Genomic DNA, 16,281 nt, shown 5'->3' on the forward strand with positions numbered 1-16,281 from the left:
ACACACAGTTATTAAAAACCTAAAGCTCTTCTTTGATTAACTCCTGTGTTCATTTCTGTACAAGACTGAAAGTAATCGGCAGAGAGATGTTGAAAAATTCACAGTAAACACGAAACCAAAATTGAAACCAAATGATTTATATTTTTACTGTTAGCATTTGTGGTTATGAATTCAGTATTACAGTCCGAAAAACCTATAACTCGACCTTTGACCTTTTATAGGCCTATTCTAAAGCCCTGATTGGTGTGTGTTCAGTAAAGCAGCATTGAGTGTTTGCACATGTGTGTGTGTGTGTGTGTGTGTGTGTGTGTGTGTGTGTGTGTGTGTGTGTGTGTGTGTGTGTGTGTGTGTGTGTGTGTGCGTGTGTGCGTACGTGTGTGTGCATGCGTGCGTGCGTGCGTGTGTGTGTGTGAGGCTCTGGTGAATTACTGTGGTGTTCTGAGGTTGTGTTTGAAAAAGGAAATCAAGAAACTTCCTGTTAGATTTGTGTGTGTTACTTAGATAATTGTGTGTTGTGGTTTGCAGAAAGTGTTTTATGAAATTGAAAACTGAGTCGTGGGCCGAGAAGGAGTGTATGGTTCTGCAGATTTGGTGTGTGGTTCTCGTGTTTTAATGTCAGGTTTCAGAAATTGTGTGACAAGTAAGATTTTGTGTGTACGCATTTGAAAAACAACTGTAAATGTCAGTGGAAATATGATGATTAATAAGCCATCAATGTAAATGAGTCTGTTCCATAAACACAAGTCTCAATATTCCCTGTATATAACATGCTCGATGTGCAAACAGAAGACAAACATTAATGACTCTTGTACAGATGTGAGTCGTCGTGATGTTTATCGGGGATAATAATATTGAACATCTTGAATAATTTTCTGTAGAAGCCAGTGTGTTCATAATGAACTTTGGCACAAAAGGTGTTTGTCTGTAGTTGCTCTCTGGAAGAAGTGATTTAGTGTAACACTCCTGTGTGGTTGTCAGCCGCACAACACAGATTCACCTCAAACTTGAAAAATCTTAATTGTGAAAACAGTTTTTGTAATTCTGATTTCTGGACTGTAAGTTACACTAATGCTCAGTTAACGCTTCACATATATCATTACTTCTGACTTCATGTTCAGTACGGCTGTTACTGACAAGGACAGTTGCACACGCGCACACACACACACACACACACACACACACACACACACACACACACACACACGCACGCACACACACACACACACACACACAACATTTGCAACCAACATTGCTGGACAATACAGGCTCAAACCTCGCGGTTACAGCGCGTGTGTGTAACACAGTAAACGAGTAAATCCGAGTGTGTAGTGTCAGTAGGAGGCGCTATAGAGCCGCGACAATAAATCCAGCATCATCATCGCATGCAGTCAGTCGTTCATTCATCAGTCCGTGTGTTTTACCTTCACTCTGCTTCAGTCTCTCTCTCTCAGTCTGAACACAAGACCTCAATCTGCGGACAAAATCAAGATGAAACTGGTGAGTTATTATTCATCATAGTGATGATTCATATGATTTCGCATCTAAAGCTTCATTGTGTTTTCTTTCTTATCTTTGATCAATCCACTTTAACCTCTCTGATAGACAAGTGCATTTATTACCAGAGGAGAAGATACTAGCAACAGATTATTAGATATCCTAGTTATTAATACCGCATACTGAACCCGGACAATCGCTGATTAAACCTCGTTCAACATTATAGCCTATGAAAAATAAAACTTGTAAAAATAAGAATTAGAAAACGTTCTCGTTTTACACACAGAAACAATCTTTGCGACGTTTTGGATGTTAGTTTACATATGCTTAGAAAAAAATTAATAAGAACAAATTTTAAATTGTCTCGCAAAAAAATAAATAAATAAATAAACGCACAAATGACAGCAACGCGTAATTTAAAAAAATAAGTCTACAAAGTTGTCTTCCTGTTTATGTAGCCTATCATGTTTATTATAAGACTTAATTTTTAAAGATTAATAAACGCAGATATAGGCCTAAACTATTTTTGTTCAATCATTAAAGGAAGAATTAATGCTGAAAATCGAAAACATGAAGTTTATGTTCGCATGACACTAATAAAGTCTAGATTGGCAATGAATTTTAACATCAACATTTCATTTTTAAATTATAACATGACAAAGTTATGCGTAATGACGGAACGTTTTAATTTATCACTGTTTTCTATCGTTTGTTGCTTTTTAAATATATGTTTATAGCTTATGATATGGAGGAGCTATTGTCTGAAATAAAATATAAAGGAGATTGATAGGGATATTTTCAGTCATCTCAACCGAAGCAACCCGAACTCCCCAAAGCGGAATCATTTGTGATTACAAACTCTTTATTATTTGTTCTTCAATTAAATCCAACATCGGCTGAGATCTGAACAGGAGAAGAACATAAACTGAAATATAAAGCGAACACTATGAGCACACAGCATATTTAATTAAAATTCTGTTAAATAATTTATTTATAAATGCAATTAAATGATACCGTTTAGCTGCATGTGTTAGAAAATAAAAAAGTGATAGAGTTATTTGGAAAATATTAAATTTAGGCTATAGCCTATTTTACGAACGAATACAAAAATGACTATAGGCATATGACAAATGACCTAAACGTCGCGAGTTAAATAAAGTGCATTAAAAAAAAAAAAAAAAAAATTAACGTTCATTAACATTAAATCCTTTTATTTTACGTTTTTAAATCGCCATAGAAGATTGTTTAGCCTACTTTTAAATCCATACAAGCAAAAGGTTTCGATTTGTTTTTAACGGAGCGGTGACTGGAATGCAGAATCGTTTTAAACCAAAGTGATCAGAATAGAGATAATGTGCAGCTGCTGAAGCTGAACGTTTATAATAATGAACATTTATTGACTGACATCTACACTTTAATTCTCAGTGATGCCGAGGCGCGCGACAGTAACTGCCGGACATCGAATTATCAGACGTCAGGATTCGGGTCGGGAGTTCGGGTGGAGTGTGTCGGATCATGCCCGGGGAAGGGTCCGGTTCTGCGCTGGACGACGGGAAGGATTCGCCGATCATTTGTGAAGATGAACTGACGAGCGGCCGGTACATACTCGACGGGCTCGGGTCCAATCGATACTTCATGATGGGCGCGACGCAGCAAACGCAGGAAAGTTCGAGTCCGTGTCCGTTGTTCCCGTACACGGGCCAGACCGGAGGAGTATACGCCGGTTCCGACGGATCGCGCTACGCGTCGCTGCACTACGGCTCCGTGATCCCGCCCGCGGGCTTCTGCCAGTCTCTGTGTGCGGGGCGCGGGGAGTTCGGCGCGGGATATCAGTTCGGACACGCTTCGGGAAACTCCTACGGCTCGTATCAAGGGTCCGGGATCGGTTCTCTGGCTCGAGCTCAGGTGTATCTGTGCAACCGGCCGCTGTGGCTCAAGTTCCACCGGCACCAAACAGAGATGATCATCACCAAACAGGGCAGGTGAGAGAGAGCCGGGAAATAACGGGGCTTTTATTTATTTTATTGACTTTGCTTACATGATGGGATATCTTCATCTCGCGAGTTATCTGGCCAAGAAATGACGGCTATTGCACTCTAAAAAAATGCTGGGTTAACCCAATTTTGGGTCAAATTTAGACAAACCCAAATGCTGGATCAAAAATGCAATTTAAAAATGTAACCCAATGGCTGGGTTTGTCCATATTTGACCCAAAATTGGGTTAAAACAACCCAGCATTTTTTAGAGTGTGCATGCTGGGATGGTTCTTTTCAGAACGTATCACTGAAGGTTCTTTGTGGAACCATAAACCAGAAATTAATTTTAAGCGTGCATTAATCAAATAGGCTAGCTCTATAAACATGTTTTGTAGGCCATATAAACGCTTTAAATTGTATAGGCCAAAGCAAAATCACAACAACAGATTTTAAAATCAGTTTAAACAGTCATATAACGAAAATAATGTTTCGAATGTGTTTGGAAATAGTTTCATATTTTTATGGCGCGATCGATCGCGGTTCGCGAACAGACGTGTTACTATAGCAACAGTAGCCAAAGTATAGTCATTAATAGGCTATTATTTATAGATTTTTATATATTTGCCTATATCTAAAAAAGTAGGCTAGTTTTTATTATTTATTTATCTACCAGAAATAGGGACTCAAAAAGACAGGTCGAATTAAAAATAATAATAATTAAAAGTGCGTCAAAATAGAAATTTCATTATATTTACATGCATTTAGCGCTTTTATATGCGACTTACAAATGAGGTATAACGCATTTATCACAGAGCCAACAATCACAATGCCAGGTTTATTAGTCATCTATGAAACCAGTTAGAGAAGAATTGTATTATTATTGTTATGTAGGCTATTTGTGAAAGCATTGGTTTGAGAGTGTGATGGTGTGGTTAAAGTTCTTTGAAAGCTATAGTCCTATTTTTAATCCGCAATTTTGATCATTCGTTCAGAATATTTCTGAATAATCATGTGTTTTTAATCCCTGCACAGGCGGATGTTCCCATTCCTCAGTTTCAATATGACCGGGCTGAGCCTGACGACGCATTATAACGTGTTCGTGGAGATCGTTCTAGCGGACCCGAACCACTGGAGATTCCAGGGCGGGAAATGGGTCACGTGCGGGAAAGCCGACAATAATATGCAAGGTATGGCAGATACCACATTAATTCACGCTGTTATTATTATTAATAATAATTATAATATTATTATCATGATGTTGTATTTTATTGTTTTAGGGAATAAGATTTACGTCCACCCCGAGTCGCCGAATACCGGCGCTCATTGGATGAGGCAAGAAATATCTTTCGGTAAACTGAAACTAACAAACAACAAGGGAGCAAATACCAACACTTCACAGGTAAATAATGCACATTTATTTTATGAGTAGAACAATTAACTACTGATGCTTAAACCATTTCTGTTGTGCTGTCTGGGCCTGTTTTAGTGATCAAATTACATAAATAAAAGCACATATTGCTTTAGCCATTGGCTGTAAGAACAAGTAGCCTAATATTAGCCTGAATATGGGAGAATGTGATTTTATCCTGGAACAACATTCCAATCAACCAATCAGATCTGAGGGACAAGTATATGCCAAGTTTAGCTTCTCATTTCCCTCTGCACTGTAAAAAAATGTTGGTTTAACTTAAAAAAGCAAGTTGCCTTGTTGCCTTAAAATTTTGAGTTCGGTGTAATTAAAAATGTTAGTTAATACAATGAAGAAGAATGGTTTAATAAACAGAAACTCAAAATAGTGTGTTATCTTCACACATTAGTTATCGAAGTTGATTTGACAAAATATAAAAAGTTGTGATAAGTCATGAACATATTTTTTTACAGTGTGGTTTTTGGGATAAGTTATAGAGTTCGAGATGTTCAGTCAGGAATGTTGTTCCAGAATCCAGATTGAACATCTCATAATTAAATGATGTGTGTTTAATAGTCTGATTTGTGTCTCGACTCAGATGATTGTCCTGCAGTCTCTACACAAGTACCAGCCGAGGCTCCACGTCGTCGAGGTGTCAGACGACGGGATTGAGAACACGGGTCGAGACTCCAAGACTCAGATCTTCACCTTCCCGGAGAACCAGTTCATAGCGGTGACCGCTTACCAGAACACTGATGTAGGCCTAGACTCCTCTCTGAGCACGAGTAACCCTGGCTGCTTTCAGCGGGTTTATGTTTTTATTTCAATTAATGTACTATATCTTAGCTTTAGTTTATTTTTAGGCGATTTTATGGTTCTAAATTATATTTACGCTGTATTTATAATCCATTTATTCACTTTTTGAGCATAGACCTGAAAATTTTATTTCCAACTTAAACTGTGTAAATCTGAAATGCTTTAGAGCGACAGACTGAAGTGTGCTCTCTTTACAAAGATGACTGGGCAGATTATTGCTGAAGTTTTAAAAAGTGAACTTAAAAAAAAAGTTACAGAATGTTACTTTTATTATGAAAATGTGTAAAAATACCATTTTAAATTTTTATATGAAACATATATTTTCAAAAATATGTTTTACTCTAAAATTGTGAGAAATCAAAGCCATAAATCTAAACAAGTTGTGTTCTCGGTATATGATCTCAGTGAGTGTGTTCGGCTGCAGTACCACACGCTTCCACTAGAGGAAACTCTCATTCATTTACAATGCGGCATTTCTGACCGCGAGGAACACAAGTGTGTGACAATTTTTTACAGACCATTAAACCTGTTCAAATCATGTCCATGATTTCGCAAGTGCAAAACATTTACCAAGTTTCGTACGATTCCGATCAAGAAAAAAAATAAAAAGATCGAAGAGCGCCAGATGCATGAAACACGGCCCAACATGCGTCTCTGTAGCACGCGTTGTGTTTTTACGTGCATATGATACGCATGGCTAGGTTTAGTAGTGGGGTGTGTGTGTGTGTGTGTGTGTGTGTGTGTGTGTGTGTGTGTGTGTGTGTGTGTGTGTGTGTGGCCTATTACACGTAATAAAGTGCGTATCATATGCACGTAAAAATTGCACGATAAACACAATACACACGCATTTGCATGAGCTCAGGCTGGGACTACACACACAGTTATTAACACTCACTCTGTGTCGTTCCTCTAGATCACTCAACTCAAGATCGACCACAATCCTTTCGCGAAAGGCTTCAGAGATAATTATGATTCGTGAGTATGATTCATCACTGAGGTTTCCCCGCATTTATTCTCGGTTGACACTAACATGCGTTGGGTTTTCAGGATGTACACGCTTGCGGAGCGTGAAAGACTGACGCCTTCGCCAACGCACTCGACGCGCGCGCAACAGATCGTGCCAAGCGCGCGCTACACCATGCAGCCTTTCCTCCAGGATCAACTCAACAACCGGTTGTACAGCAGCGAGCAGACCAGTGGCGGTAAACTGGAGCTCACGGCGTACGAGGGAGATTACTCCAGCTCTTTGTTACCCTACAGCTTCAAGTCTTTACCTCTCCAGAGCGCGCACTCGCTCGGGTACTACCCTGAAGGCGCGTTCGCGTCCGTGACCGCGGGATGGGGCTCGAGAGGCTCGTACCCGAGGAAAGTGCCCTGGTCTCCCAGACCAAATCCCACAGATGAGCACATCATCATGCCGGACAAAGACAAGCCTCAGGAGGACAGCACTGCGAGCGCATTCGCTCAGAACTGGATGGAGAGCAGCGCGTCCTCGCTGAAGCCTTCGGACTCTGTGGAGCCCAGTATTTACTCGGTCGTGTGCAAGAGGAGGCGGCTTTCCCACGGAGAATCCGGGACTGGGAACTCTCCCAAGCGTGAAGAAGACTCGGAGAACTTTCACAAGGACACGTGCTCCTCCTCGAAGGCGATCGGCTATTACGCGTTCTATGCCGGCTGCTAAACGCGCGCCGAGCACGTGTCAAAAAGCTCGTGCACTCTTAAAAATAAAGGTTCCGAAAGGCCGGTTTAGATTTGAAGAACCATGTTGGGTTTCCAAAAGAACTTTTCTGTGTGTGAAGAACATTTAAAAAATGGAAAGAACCTTTAAAAAAATGGGAATTCCATAGAATGTTCTCCATCATTTTTGAGAGTGATTTTTTGAATTGATCAATTTGATCATTTTGTAATATATTGAAATCTCCCCCTAATGCATTTGTTTCTGTGCACGTCCAAAGTAAGATATGTCATTTTGAAAATGCTGTTCTGTGTTGCTATTAAACGACGCTGTTTTGGACTGGTTGCTAGGCTATATTCTTAAAAACATTTATTTTTTTAATATACACTCTTAAAAATAAATGTTCATGACATTTAATTGATTGTTGTGTGAAGAACCTTTAACATCCATGGAATCTTTTCATCGCATGAAAGATTAATAAAGTATTATTTACACACACAAAAAATAAATAATAATAAAAAGATCACTGAAATTTTCTTGGGAACCAGAAACTGTTCAGCGAATTTTTTGTTTTGTTTTTAAGTGTACAGAATTAATTGAATAATTTAGACATGATATGAGTGTGGAAGAAATATTCAGAAATATTCGCTATGAAAACTGGCTTTCACAGCTGTAAAATAAATCAAATTAATAAATCCAAATGCAAAAATAATGCGGAAAATCAATATCTCAAACACTGAAAATGAATAAACCATAGTGTTTGATAAATAAGGGAAATGCAAAATGAATCCTCAAATATGGTGGATTATTACAAGAATCCAGAAATAAACTCCACATTAATGTTGTAGGAATAGAGATAGTGTGTAAGATGAAGTATTGAGGACACTGTCCTCTAGTGGTGAAGTCTGGTTCAATGATAACTATCATTCACATTAAAAACAGTGAAATATTATTATAATGTAAATCAGCTGTTTTATATGTGATAATAATCATAAATGTGTCTTGAGCATCAGATCATCATATTACACTGATTTCTGGAGGATCATGTGACACTGAAGACTGGAGCAATGCTGAAATTCACAGGAATAAATGACACTTTACTGTATATTCACATAGAGAACTGATGATTTACATTATAACATTTCACAATATGACTGTTTTTACTGTATTTTTGTTTTTAATCTTAATTATTTCAAACAGTCTGAGATGCTGAGACAGCAAATAAACTAAATCACTAAAGAATAAACACACTGCTGCTTACAAACATCTATTTATTCAAATATGCAAAGTTTCTACCCGAAGGTCTTCATTGCACATTTGAAGAAATAGATGTTGTGTGTGTATTCTGAAGTGAAGTGCTTTATCTGACCGTGCATTAAAGTTTCTGGAGCTGCGCGTATTACTTGTAAAATTACAACAAAATCAACAATAATAATAATAATAATAAATGAACTTTATATAACACCTTTAAATGGTTTTGCAGCCGACATATATGTACATAAACATTCACATGCATTAAAAGAAAAAGTGAAATAGTGAAATTGCACAGAAGAAGATGATGTATGAGATTGAGGAACGTCCTGGTGAGCAGAAGTGCCTTCATACACTCAGTTCAGTGTGTGTGAATGAGTTTCTCGCATACACACACACACACACTCGGACAGCTGTTTTCAGTCATGCATGTACAGCTCCTAAAAATACTGAAATCTCAAAAACAACCTGTAGTTTAATCTTCTAACACACAATATCTGACGTAAACATCCTCAAATAATGCCCAAAAGTACAAAAAATATTAGAAATAATTCTAACGTGCAAAGTTCCTGATGCAAGTCTTCCGGAGAGTTCTGTGGACTGTGGAGATGTGACTGAGGACTCTGGGAACACACACACACACACACACAGTCACCGAGGCTCTACTTTACAGCAGGTTTATCTGGGACACATGCGTGGTCTCAGACTTGGATGGACTTTCTGCTGCGCTGCAGTTCCTCTATCCATCTCCTCTTGTCCCATCGGTCAGCAGAAGCTCTCGAGAGCGTCGAGCGGCGCTCGTCCTGCAAACACACACACACACACACACTTTCATTTTCTCATCCTGTACACACTGCAGCGTCAGCTCCGTTCTCTCAGCGTCTGAAACGGTTCGTTCGAAGATTCAGCCTCTCTAAACCCCGCCTCTCTGAGAGACGCTCTGCTCTGATTGGTCAGATGGCTCAGTCTGCTGTGATTGGTCAGAAAGCAAACGCTCATTATCATATCTGACTCTCTGCTCTTGATACACAGTGATACGAACAGTAACGGCGGCGTGGGTTTTACCCATAGACTCTAAAAAAATATGTTGGTAGTCGTGACGTCACTCGTAGTGTTTCTGAAGAGCATTTTTGAAGCCCAAAGTGGGCGGAGCCGGCCGTCGCCATCTTGTTAGCGCGTCACTCGCGGATAAACGACAATGAGCAGAGGCGGATTAGCTGAGGTGACGTGACGCTAACACACAGCAGACAAACGACTAGCAGTGACATCAGCGGCAATCCACATGTCACTCAAGTGGCCACGCCCTTAATTATGCAGAACTTTAAGGCTTAATATAATTAAAACGGATGAGTTATAGAAACATTCATCCGCCTCACAGTCGTCATGAAGGGCAGAATCAGCTTTATAGACCAAAAGCACTTTCTGCAGCAGACTGTGAACATGTTTATTCTGCTGTAGAGTTGGGCAGTTTAACATGCGGGTCTATGGGACTGAGTCTCTTCTGCAGCGCTCTAGTGGCCAGTGGAGGAACTGCAGTTTAACATGCGGGTCTATGGGAGTGACTCTCTTCTGCAGCGCCTCTAGTGGCCAGTGGAGGAACTGCAGTTTAACATGCGGGTCTATGGGACTGAGTCTCTTCTGCAGTGCTCTCAAGTGGCCAGTGAAGGAACTGCAGTTTAACATGTGGGTCTATGGGACCGAGTCTCTTCTGCAGCGCTCTCTAGTGGCCAGTGGAGGAACTGCAGTTTAACATGCGGGTCTATGGGAGTGACTCTCTTCAGCAGCGCCTCTAGTGGCCAGTGGAGGAACTGCAGTTTAACATGCGGGTCTATGGGACTGAGTCTCTTCTGCAGCGCCTCTAGTGGCCAGTGGAGGAACTGCAGTTTAACATGCGGGTCTATGGGACTGAGTCTCTTCTGCAGCGCCTCTAGTGGCCAGTGGAGGAACTGCAGTTTAACATGCGGGTCTATGGGAGTGACTCTCTTCAGCAGCGCCTCTAGTGGCCAGTGGAGGAACTGCAGTTTAACATGCGGGTCTATGGGACTGAGTCTCTTCTGCAGCGCCTCTAGTGGCCAGTGGAGGAACTGCAGTTTAACATGCGGGTCTATGGGACTGACTCTCTTCTGCAGCGCCTCTAGTGGCCAGTGGAGGAACTGCAGTTTAACATGCGGGTCTATGGGACTGAGTCTCTTCTGCAGCGCCTCTAGTGGCCAGTGGAGGAACTGCAGTTTAACATGCGGGTCTATGGGACTGACTCTCTTCTGCAGCGCCTCTAGTGGCCAGTGGAGGAACTGCAGTTTAACATGCGGGTCTATGGGACTGAGTCTCTTCTGCAGCGCCTCTAGTGGCCAGTGGAGGAACTGCAGTTTAACATGCGGGTCTATGGGACTGAGTCTCTTCTGCAGCGCCTCTAGTGGCCAGTGGAGGAACTGCAGTTTAACATGCGGGTCTATGGGACTGACTCTCTTCTGCAGCGCCTCTAGTGGCCAGTGGAGGAACTGCAGTGTAATCACTCAGTTGACTCTCACCTCATAGGCCGGCGGATCTGAAGGCGGGACCGGACTGTAGTAGGACGGGGGTGATGATGCGAGACGCTGGTCCGTGACATCACTGAGCACATCAGGTGACGCTGAGGTCATGTGGATCACCATCAGACTCTTCCTCTGCAGACACACACACACCAAAGTAAGATTCAACTAACTAAGTCTGATTAAGATAGAATTTCATTAAAACAAAAATAATTATATTCATAATAAAATTGTATTTCATGCATTAGATTAATTAACTGTAGTTAATTAACTTGATTCAAATAAAAATACAATAATAAATAAAAATGATTAAATAAATAAATCTTGATTTAAAAAAAATAAAATAGGAAAATCAGTGTAAAATTAAAAATTAGATTAAACTAATTAAATTTGATTTAGGAAAAAAATAATGTAACATTTATTTAAATACAATTGTGTTTTTATGTCAGATTAAAATAAATTGAGTATTTAAATAAAAATAAGAAAAGGAGTGTAGAAATATGAAAATAAATAAATAAGATTAAACTAAGTTTTATTATGATCACAATAAGGATAAATAACTCAATATTTATTTACACTTTAAATAAAAAATATGTAATACATTAGATTAAAACTTATTAAAATAAAAAAAATTAAATAGAAAATAAATAAAAATTATTAAAATAAATGAATACAACTTTTTTGAAATAAATACAAAGAAAACCCATGTAAAAATGTAATAAGAAATTAAGAAATACATTTTATTGAAATAAATTGATTAAAATAAAAATAAAATTGATTTAAATTCAATAAAAAATCATAAAAAATAATATGAATATATTCATATGAATGAATAAAACATCTAACAGTGATAACATTATAAATCAAGGATGATCATATTTAGGGGTCCGTAGACGACGCTGAGGATGAAGAGATTTACCGATTTACACCAGCAGCACGAGGTGGCGAAGATGATGACGGAGAAGACCATCGCCACAGCGTTGCAGGCCATGAACGCGACTTCAGTCTGACCCAGAGAAGGGGCCAAAAACTGCAACCAGATCAACCACAGCACCTCAGTATTCATAAACATCAGAGATATGTTCATATAGGACAGATGAATCTCATATCACAGAAATAAGGACTCACCACGCGCACGCTCGACGTGACGTAGAACAAGAGGAAGAAGATGATGCAGACGGTCAGACAGCTGAAGATATTGAACAGGTTCAGAACTTGAGCGGTGACCACCTGAACAAACATAATTCATAAACCCTTCTGCCTCATCAGATTAAACCGTTCTGCACGTCTGATCATGTGACACGCTGCTTTCATACTGACCAGACACGGGTTACGGGTACAGGCAGCGGTGGCGGTGACCAGCCCGTTTAAAATCAGCTGCAGACACACAACAGCAGCATTATACACAGAAATATCAACATCATCACCATAACATCATCACTATAACATCATCACTATAACATCATCACTATAACATCATCACTATAACATCATCACTATAACATCATCACTATAACATCATCACTATAACATCATCACTATATTAAACTGTAGATCAATGCGGAATAAAGACTGTCAAAGCGCTATATCGGATTCTGCATCCTCTTGGAAGTCAACATTTTGGAATAATTAAGATTGATTTATGATTTTGAAAGAAGTAATATAGTCACAATTTGTGAAATATTATTATAATGTAGATCATCAGTTCTCTATGTGAATATACAGTAAAGTGTAATTTATTCCTGAGATCAAAGCTGAGTTTATCATCATTACTCCAGTCTTCAGTGTCACATGATCCTCCAGAAATCAGTGTAATATGAGGATCACTATAATATGCGCTCAAAAGAAAATACTCACATAGCAAGTTGGTATTAAAAACAATCGTTCATAATTCCAGAAGACGAGTCCAAACGCCACGCCACCGGTCAGGATCTCCAGCCACTGACGGATAAAAGACAAGATGTTTTTGTCAGCTTGAAGCCACCAGCAGTACTAGTTAAGATCATCAGCAGTACTAGTTAAGAGTGTTGATCATCAGCAGTACTAGTTAAGAGTGTTGATCATCAGCAGTACTAGTTAAGAGTGTTGATCATCAGCAGTACTAGTTAAGAGTGTTGATCATCAGCAGTACTAGTTAAGAGTGTTGATCATCAGCAGTACTAGTTAAGAGTGTTGATCATCAGCAGTACTAGTTAAGATCATCAGCAGTACTAGTTAAGATCATCAGCAGTACTAGTTAAGATCATCAGCAGTACTAGTTAAGAGTGTTGATCATCAGCAGTACTAGTTAAGAGTGTTGATCATCAGTAGTTTGACTAGTTAAGAGTGTTGATCATCAGTAGTTTGACTAGTTAATAGTGTTGATCATCAGCAGTACTAGTTAAGAGTGTTGATCATCAGCAGTACTAGTTAAGAGTGTTGATCATCAGCAGTACTAGTTAAGATCATCAGCAGTACTAGTTAAGAGTGTTGATCATCAGCAGTACTAGTTAAGAGTGTTGATCATCAGCAGTACTAGTTAAGATCATCAGCAGTACTAGTTAAGAGTGTTGATCATCAGTAGTTTGACTAGTTAAGAGTGTTGATCATCAGTAGTTTGACTAGTTAATAGTGTTGATCATCAGCAGTACTAGTTAAGAGTGTTGATCATCAGCAGTACTAGTTAAGAGTGTTGATCATCAGCAGTACTAGTTAAGAGTGTTGATCATCAGTAGTTTGACTAGTTAGTAGTGTTGATCATCAGTAGTTTGACTAGTTAGTAGTGTTGATCATCAGTAGTTTGACTAGTTAGAAGTTTTGATCACCAGTAGTTTGACTAGTTAGTAGTGTTGATCACCATTAGTTTGACTAGTTAAGAGAGTTGATCATCAGAAGTTTGACTAGATAGTAGTGTTGATCATCAGTATTTTGACTAGTTAAGAGTGTTGATCACTAGTTAGTAGTTTTGATCACCAGTAGTTTGACTAGTTAGTAGTGTTGATCACCAGCAGTACTAGTTAAGAGTGTTGATCACCATTAGTTTGACTAGTTAAGAGTGTTGATCATCAGAAGTTTGACTAGATAGTAGTGTTGATCATCAGTAGTTTGACTAGTTAGTAGTGTTGATCATCAGAAGTTTGACTAGATAGTAGTGTTGTCAGTAGTTTTACCCCCAGAACCGCCGGGTTGATCTTCAGGAATCCCGTCACTCCGGGCGCGTCTCCGGGCTTCGACTCGGTGATGTAAACGGGACAAGCAGACTGATCCTGCGAAGCCGCAGAGTTGATGACCACTTCGACTTTTCTCGACATCTTCAGACACTTTAGAGAGTGAAACAAGTTTTAGGATCACGTGTGTTTTCATTGCTGTCAGCTGCAGATAATTCCGTCATTGTTCACTTACATTCTTTAAGTGACCAAACCAGATGAACCTGTGCATTTGCTCAGATGACTCAAGACTTTCAAACACCCTGATCATCTTAGAGGGATAGTTCACCCAAAAATTTTAATTCTGTCATCATTTACTCACCATCAGGTTTTTTCAAACCTGTATGAGTTTCTTTCTTCTGTTGAACACAAAAGAAGATATTTTGAAGAATGTTGGTGACCAGACAGTTGATGGACCCGATTAACTTCCATAGTAGGAGAAAAAGATACTATTCTTCAAAATATCTTCTTTTCTTCAACAGAAGAAAGAAACTCATACAGGTTTGAAACAACTTGAGGGTGAGTAAATGATGACAGAATTTTCATTTTTGGGTGAACTATCCTTTTAATTCAGCTTTAGGTCTAAAGGGTTTAACTTCATCTATTTAAATTACTCTTTTGTTTGGAGTTTCTGGGTCAGATCAGAGCTAATCATTTACATTAGCAACACAAATCCCTAAACAAGCTCCAAACAACACGAGTTTCATTCATTTATTCATTTGGCAACACCTTACCATAAAGTCTAATTTCTTAACATTATGACATTTAAAATGTTCCTAATGTTGTTTTGGGAGTCCCCAACAACAGTTTTACGTGCATGCAATGTCAAAAAACACTTTAGTTGTCGTATAATATGCATTTATTTTTACCTGATTTGCTCACCGACTCCCAAATGATTCTTTGTTAATGTTAGTTTTCATGTTAGTTCACAGTGCATTAACTAACAGATATAACTTTATCTTAAAGATCGCCTATTTTAGTAAATGTTTCAATAAACATGAAGATTAATAAATGCTGTAGCAGTTTTGTTCATTTAATTCAGCAGTAGCTATAAACTAATGTTAACAAATGAAGCCTTATTGTAAAAACTGGTAATGTTTTTAACCTACTAGCTTCAACATCAATATTATATTCAGATCCGCAGTGTGTGAAGTTACTAAAGTCAGTGGTTATATTGAGATAGTTTTACCTCGATGTTGCGGTTGTCCTTGCTCTAGTTCTTTCGGTCATTCTTCAGGAGAAACTGCACCTTAACATGCAGAGAATGTGTGTGTGTGTGTGAGAGAGACTGACGTGACGTCAGATCAAATCAACACTACAGCAATTCATCTCTGTCGTAAGTTAATAATAACACACCCACACACACGATTACTCCAGCTCTCTATGGGGATATTGACTAATATTGCAAATGTAACGAGACCAGTGGAGCTGTGCATGTGAGTCACGTGGTCTCGCGAGGCTTAAAACACAGGATTATGAAATTAACTCTTATAATACATTACAACAAACTGTACACCTTTTGAATTCCCGGGACCATTTGGACACGTTGGAAATAAAACAGTCATAACTTAATATTTTTCTACTGAAATCGTATCTGATCAGTATAACTTTCTGATTAATGCGCAAAATTCGAAAAGTTTTCTACCAAGTTTTTACTGTGCTATTACTTCATTTAGTGAATATTCCCCAAATGTATTTTTTTAGGCTATATTTAAAGTTACAATAACTACATTAAAAACAGCATGATGCAAGAAATATATAGGCTATTTTGATCAATATTCGTTAACGCGCAGAGACCCGCCACAACTGAACATAAATATTGCAAAAATGAGGATGTGCCGAAACAGGTTTTGTCAGGTTTAGCTCACTTCTGGGTTCAAAATGTGCATTAGTAGGTTTACAAAAACACCACATAAAACACGATTATGAAATTAACCCTTGTAATGCA

The 16,281-nt window shown here is 38.9% G+C and overlaps 2 protein-coding genes across 2 annotated transcripts; one reads left to right on the forward strand and one right to left on the reverse strand.

Moving 5' to 3' along the window:
* Nucleotides 1–1,390: 1,390 nt before the first annotated feature.
* On the forward strand, nucleotides 1,391–7,968 carry eomesb (eomesodermin homolog b). Its single transcript, XM_079626228.1, has 7 exons — nucleotides 1,391–1,497; nucleotides 2,920–3,476; nucleotides 4,503–4,657; nucleotides 4,748–4,869; nucleotides 5,477–5,635; nucleotides 6,608–6,669; nucleotides 6,742–7,968. Exons 2-7 carry the CDS (start codon nucleotides 3,010–3,012, stop codon nucleotides 7,373–7,375), a joined length of 1,599 nt encoding a protein of 532 aa, XP_079482354.1. The 5' UTR covers nucleotides 1,391–1,497; nucleotides 2,920–3,009; the 3' UTR covers nucleotides 7,376–7,968.
* A 460-nt stretch (nucleotides 7,969–8,428) lies between these two features.
* LOC307005523 (uncharacterized protein) lies at nucleotides 8,429–15,718 on the reverse strand. The gene is made up of 8 exons (XM_079625774.1): nucleotides 15,523–15,718; nucleotides 14,298–14,447; nucleotides 13,006–13,089; nucleotides 12,469–12,525; nucleotides 12,277–12,378; nucleotides 12,068–12,178; nucleotides 11,149–11,283; nucleotides 8,429–9,423 (listed from the first exon to the last, which is right to left on the reverse strand). The coding sequence occupies exons 2-8, from the start codon at nucleotides 14,436–14,438 to the stop codon at nucleotides 9,322–9,324; spliced, it is 732 nt and encodes a 243-aa protein (XP_079481900.1). The 5' UTR covers nucleotides 14,439–14,447; nucleotides 15,523–15,718; the 3' UTR covers nucleotides 8,429–9,321.
* Nucleotides 15,719–16,281: the final 563 nt, after the last annotated feature.

Source organism: Phoxinus phoxinus (genome assembly GCF_949152265.1).
Source record: "Phoxinus phoxinus genome assembly, chromosome: 10".
Classification (NCBI taxonomy): domain Eukaryota; kingdom Metazoa; phylum Chordata; class Actinopteri; order Cypriniformes; family Leuciscidae; genus Phoxinus; species Phoxinus phoxinus.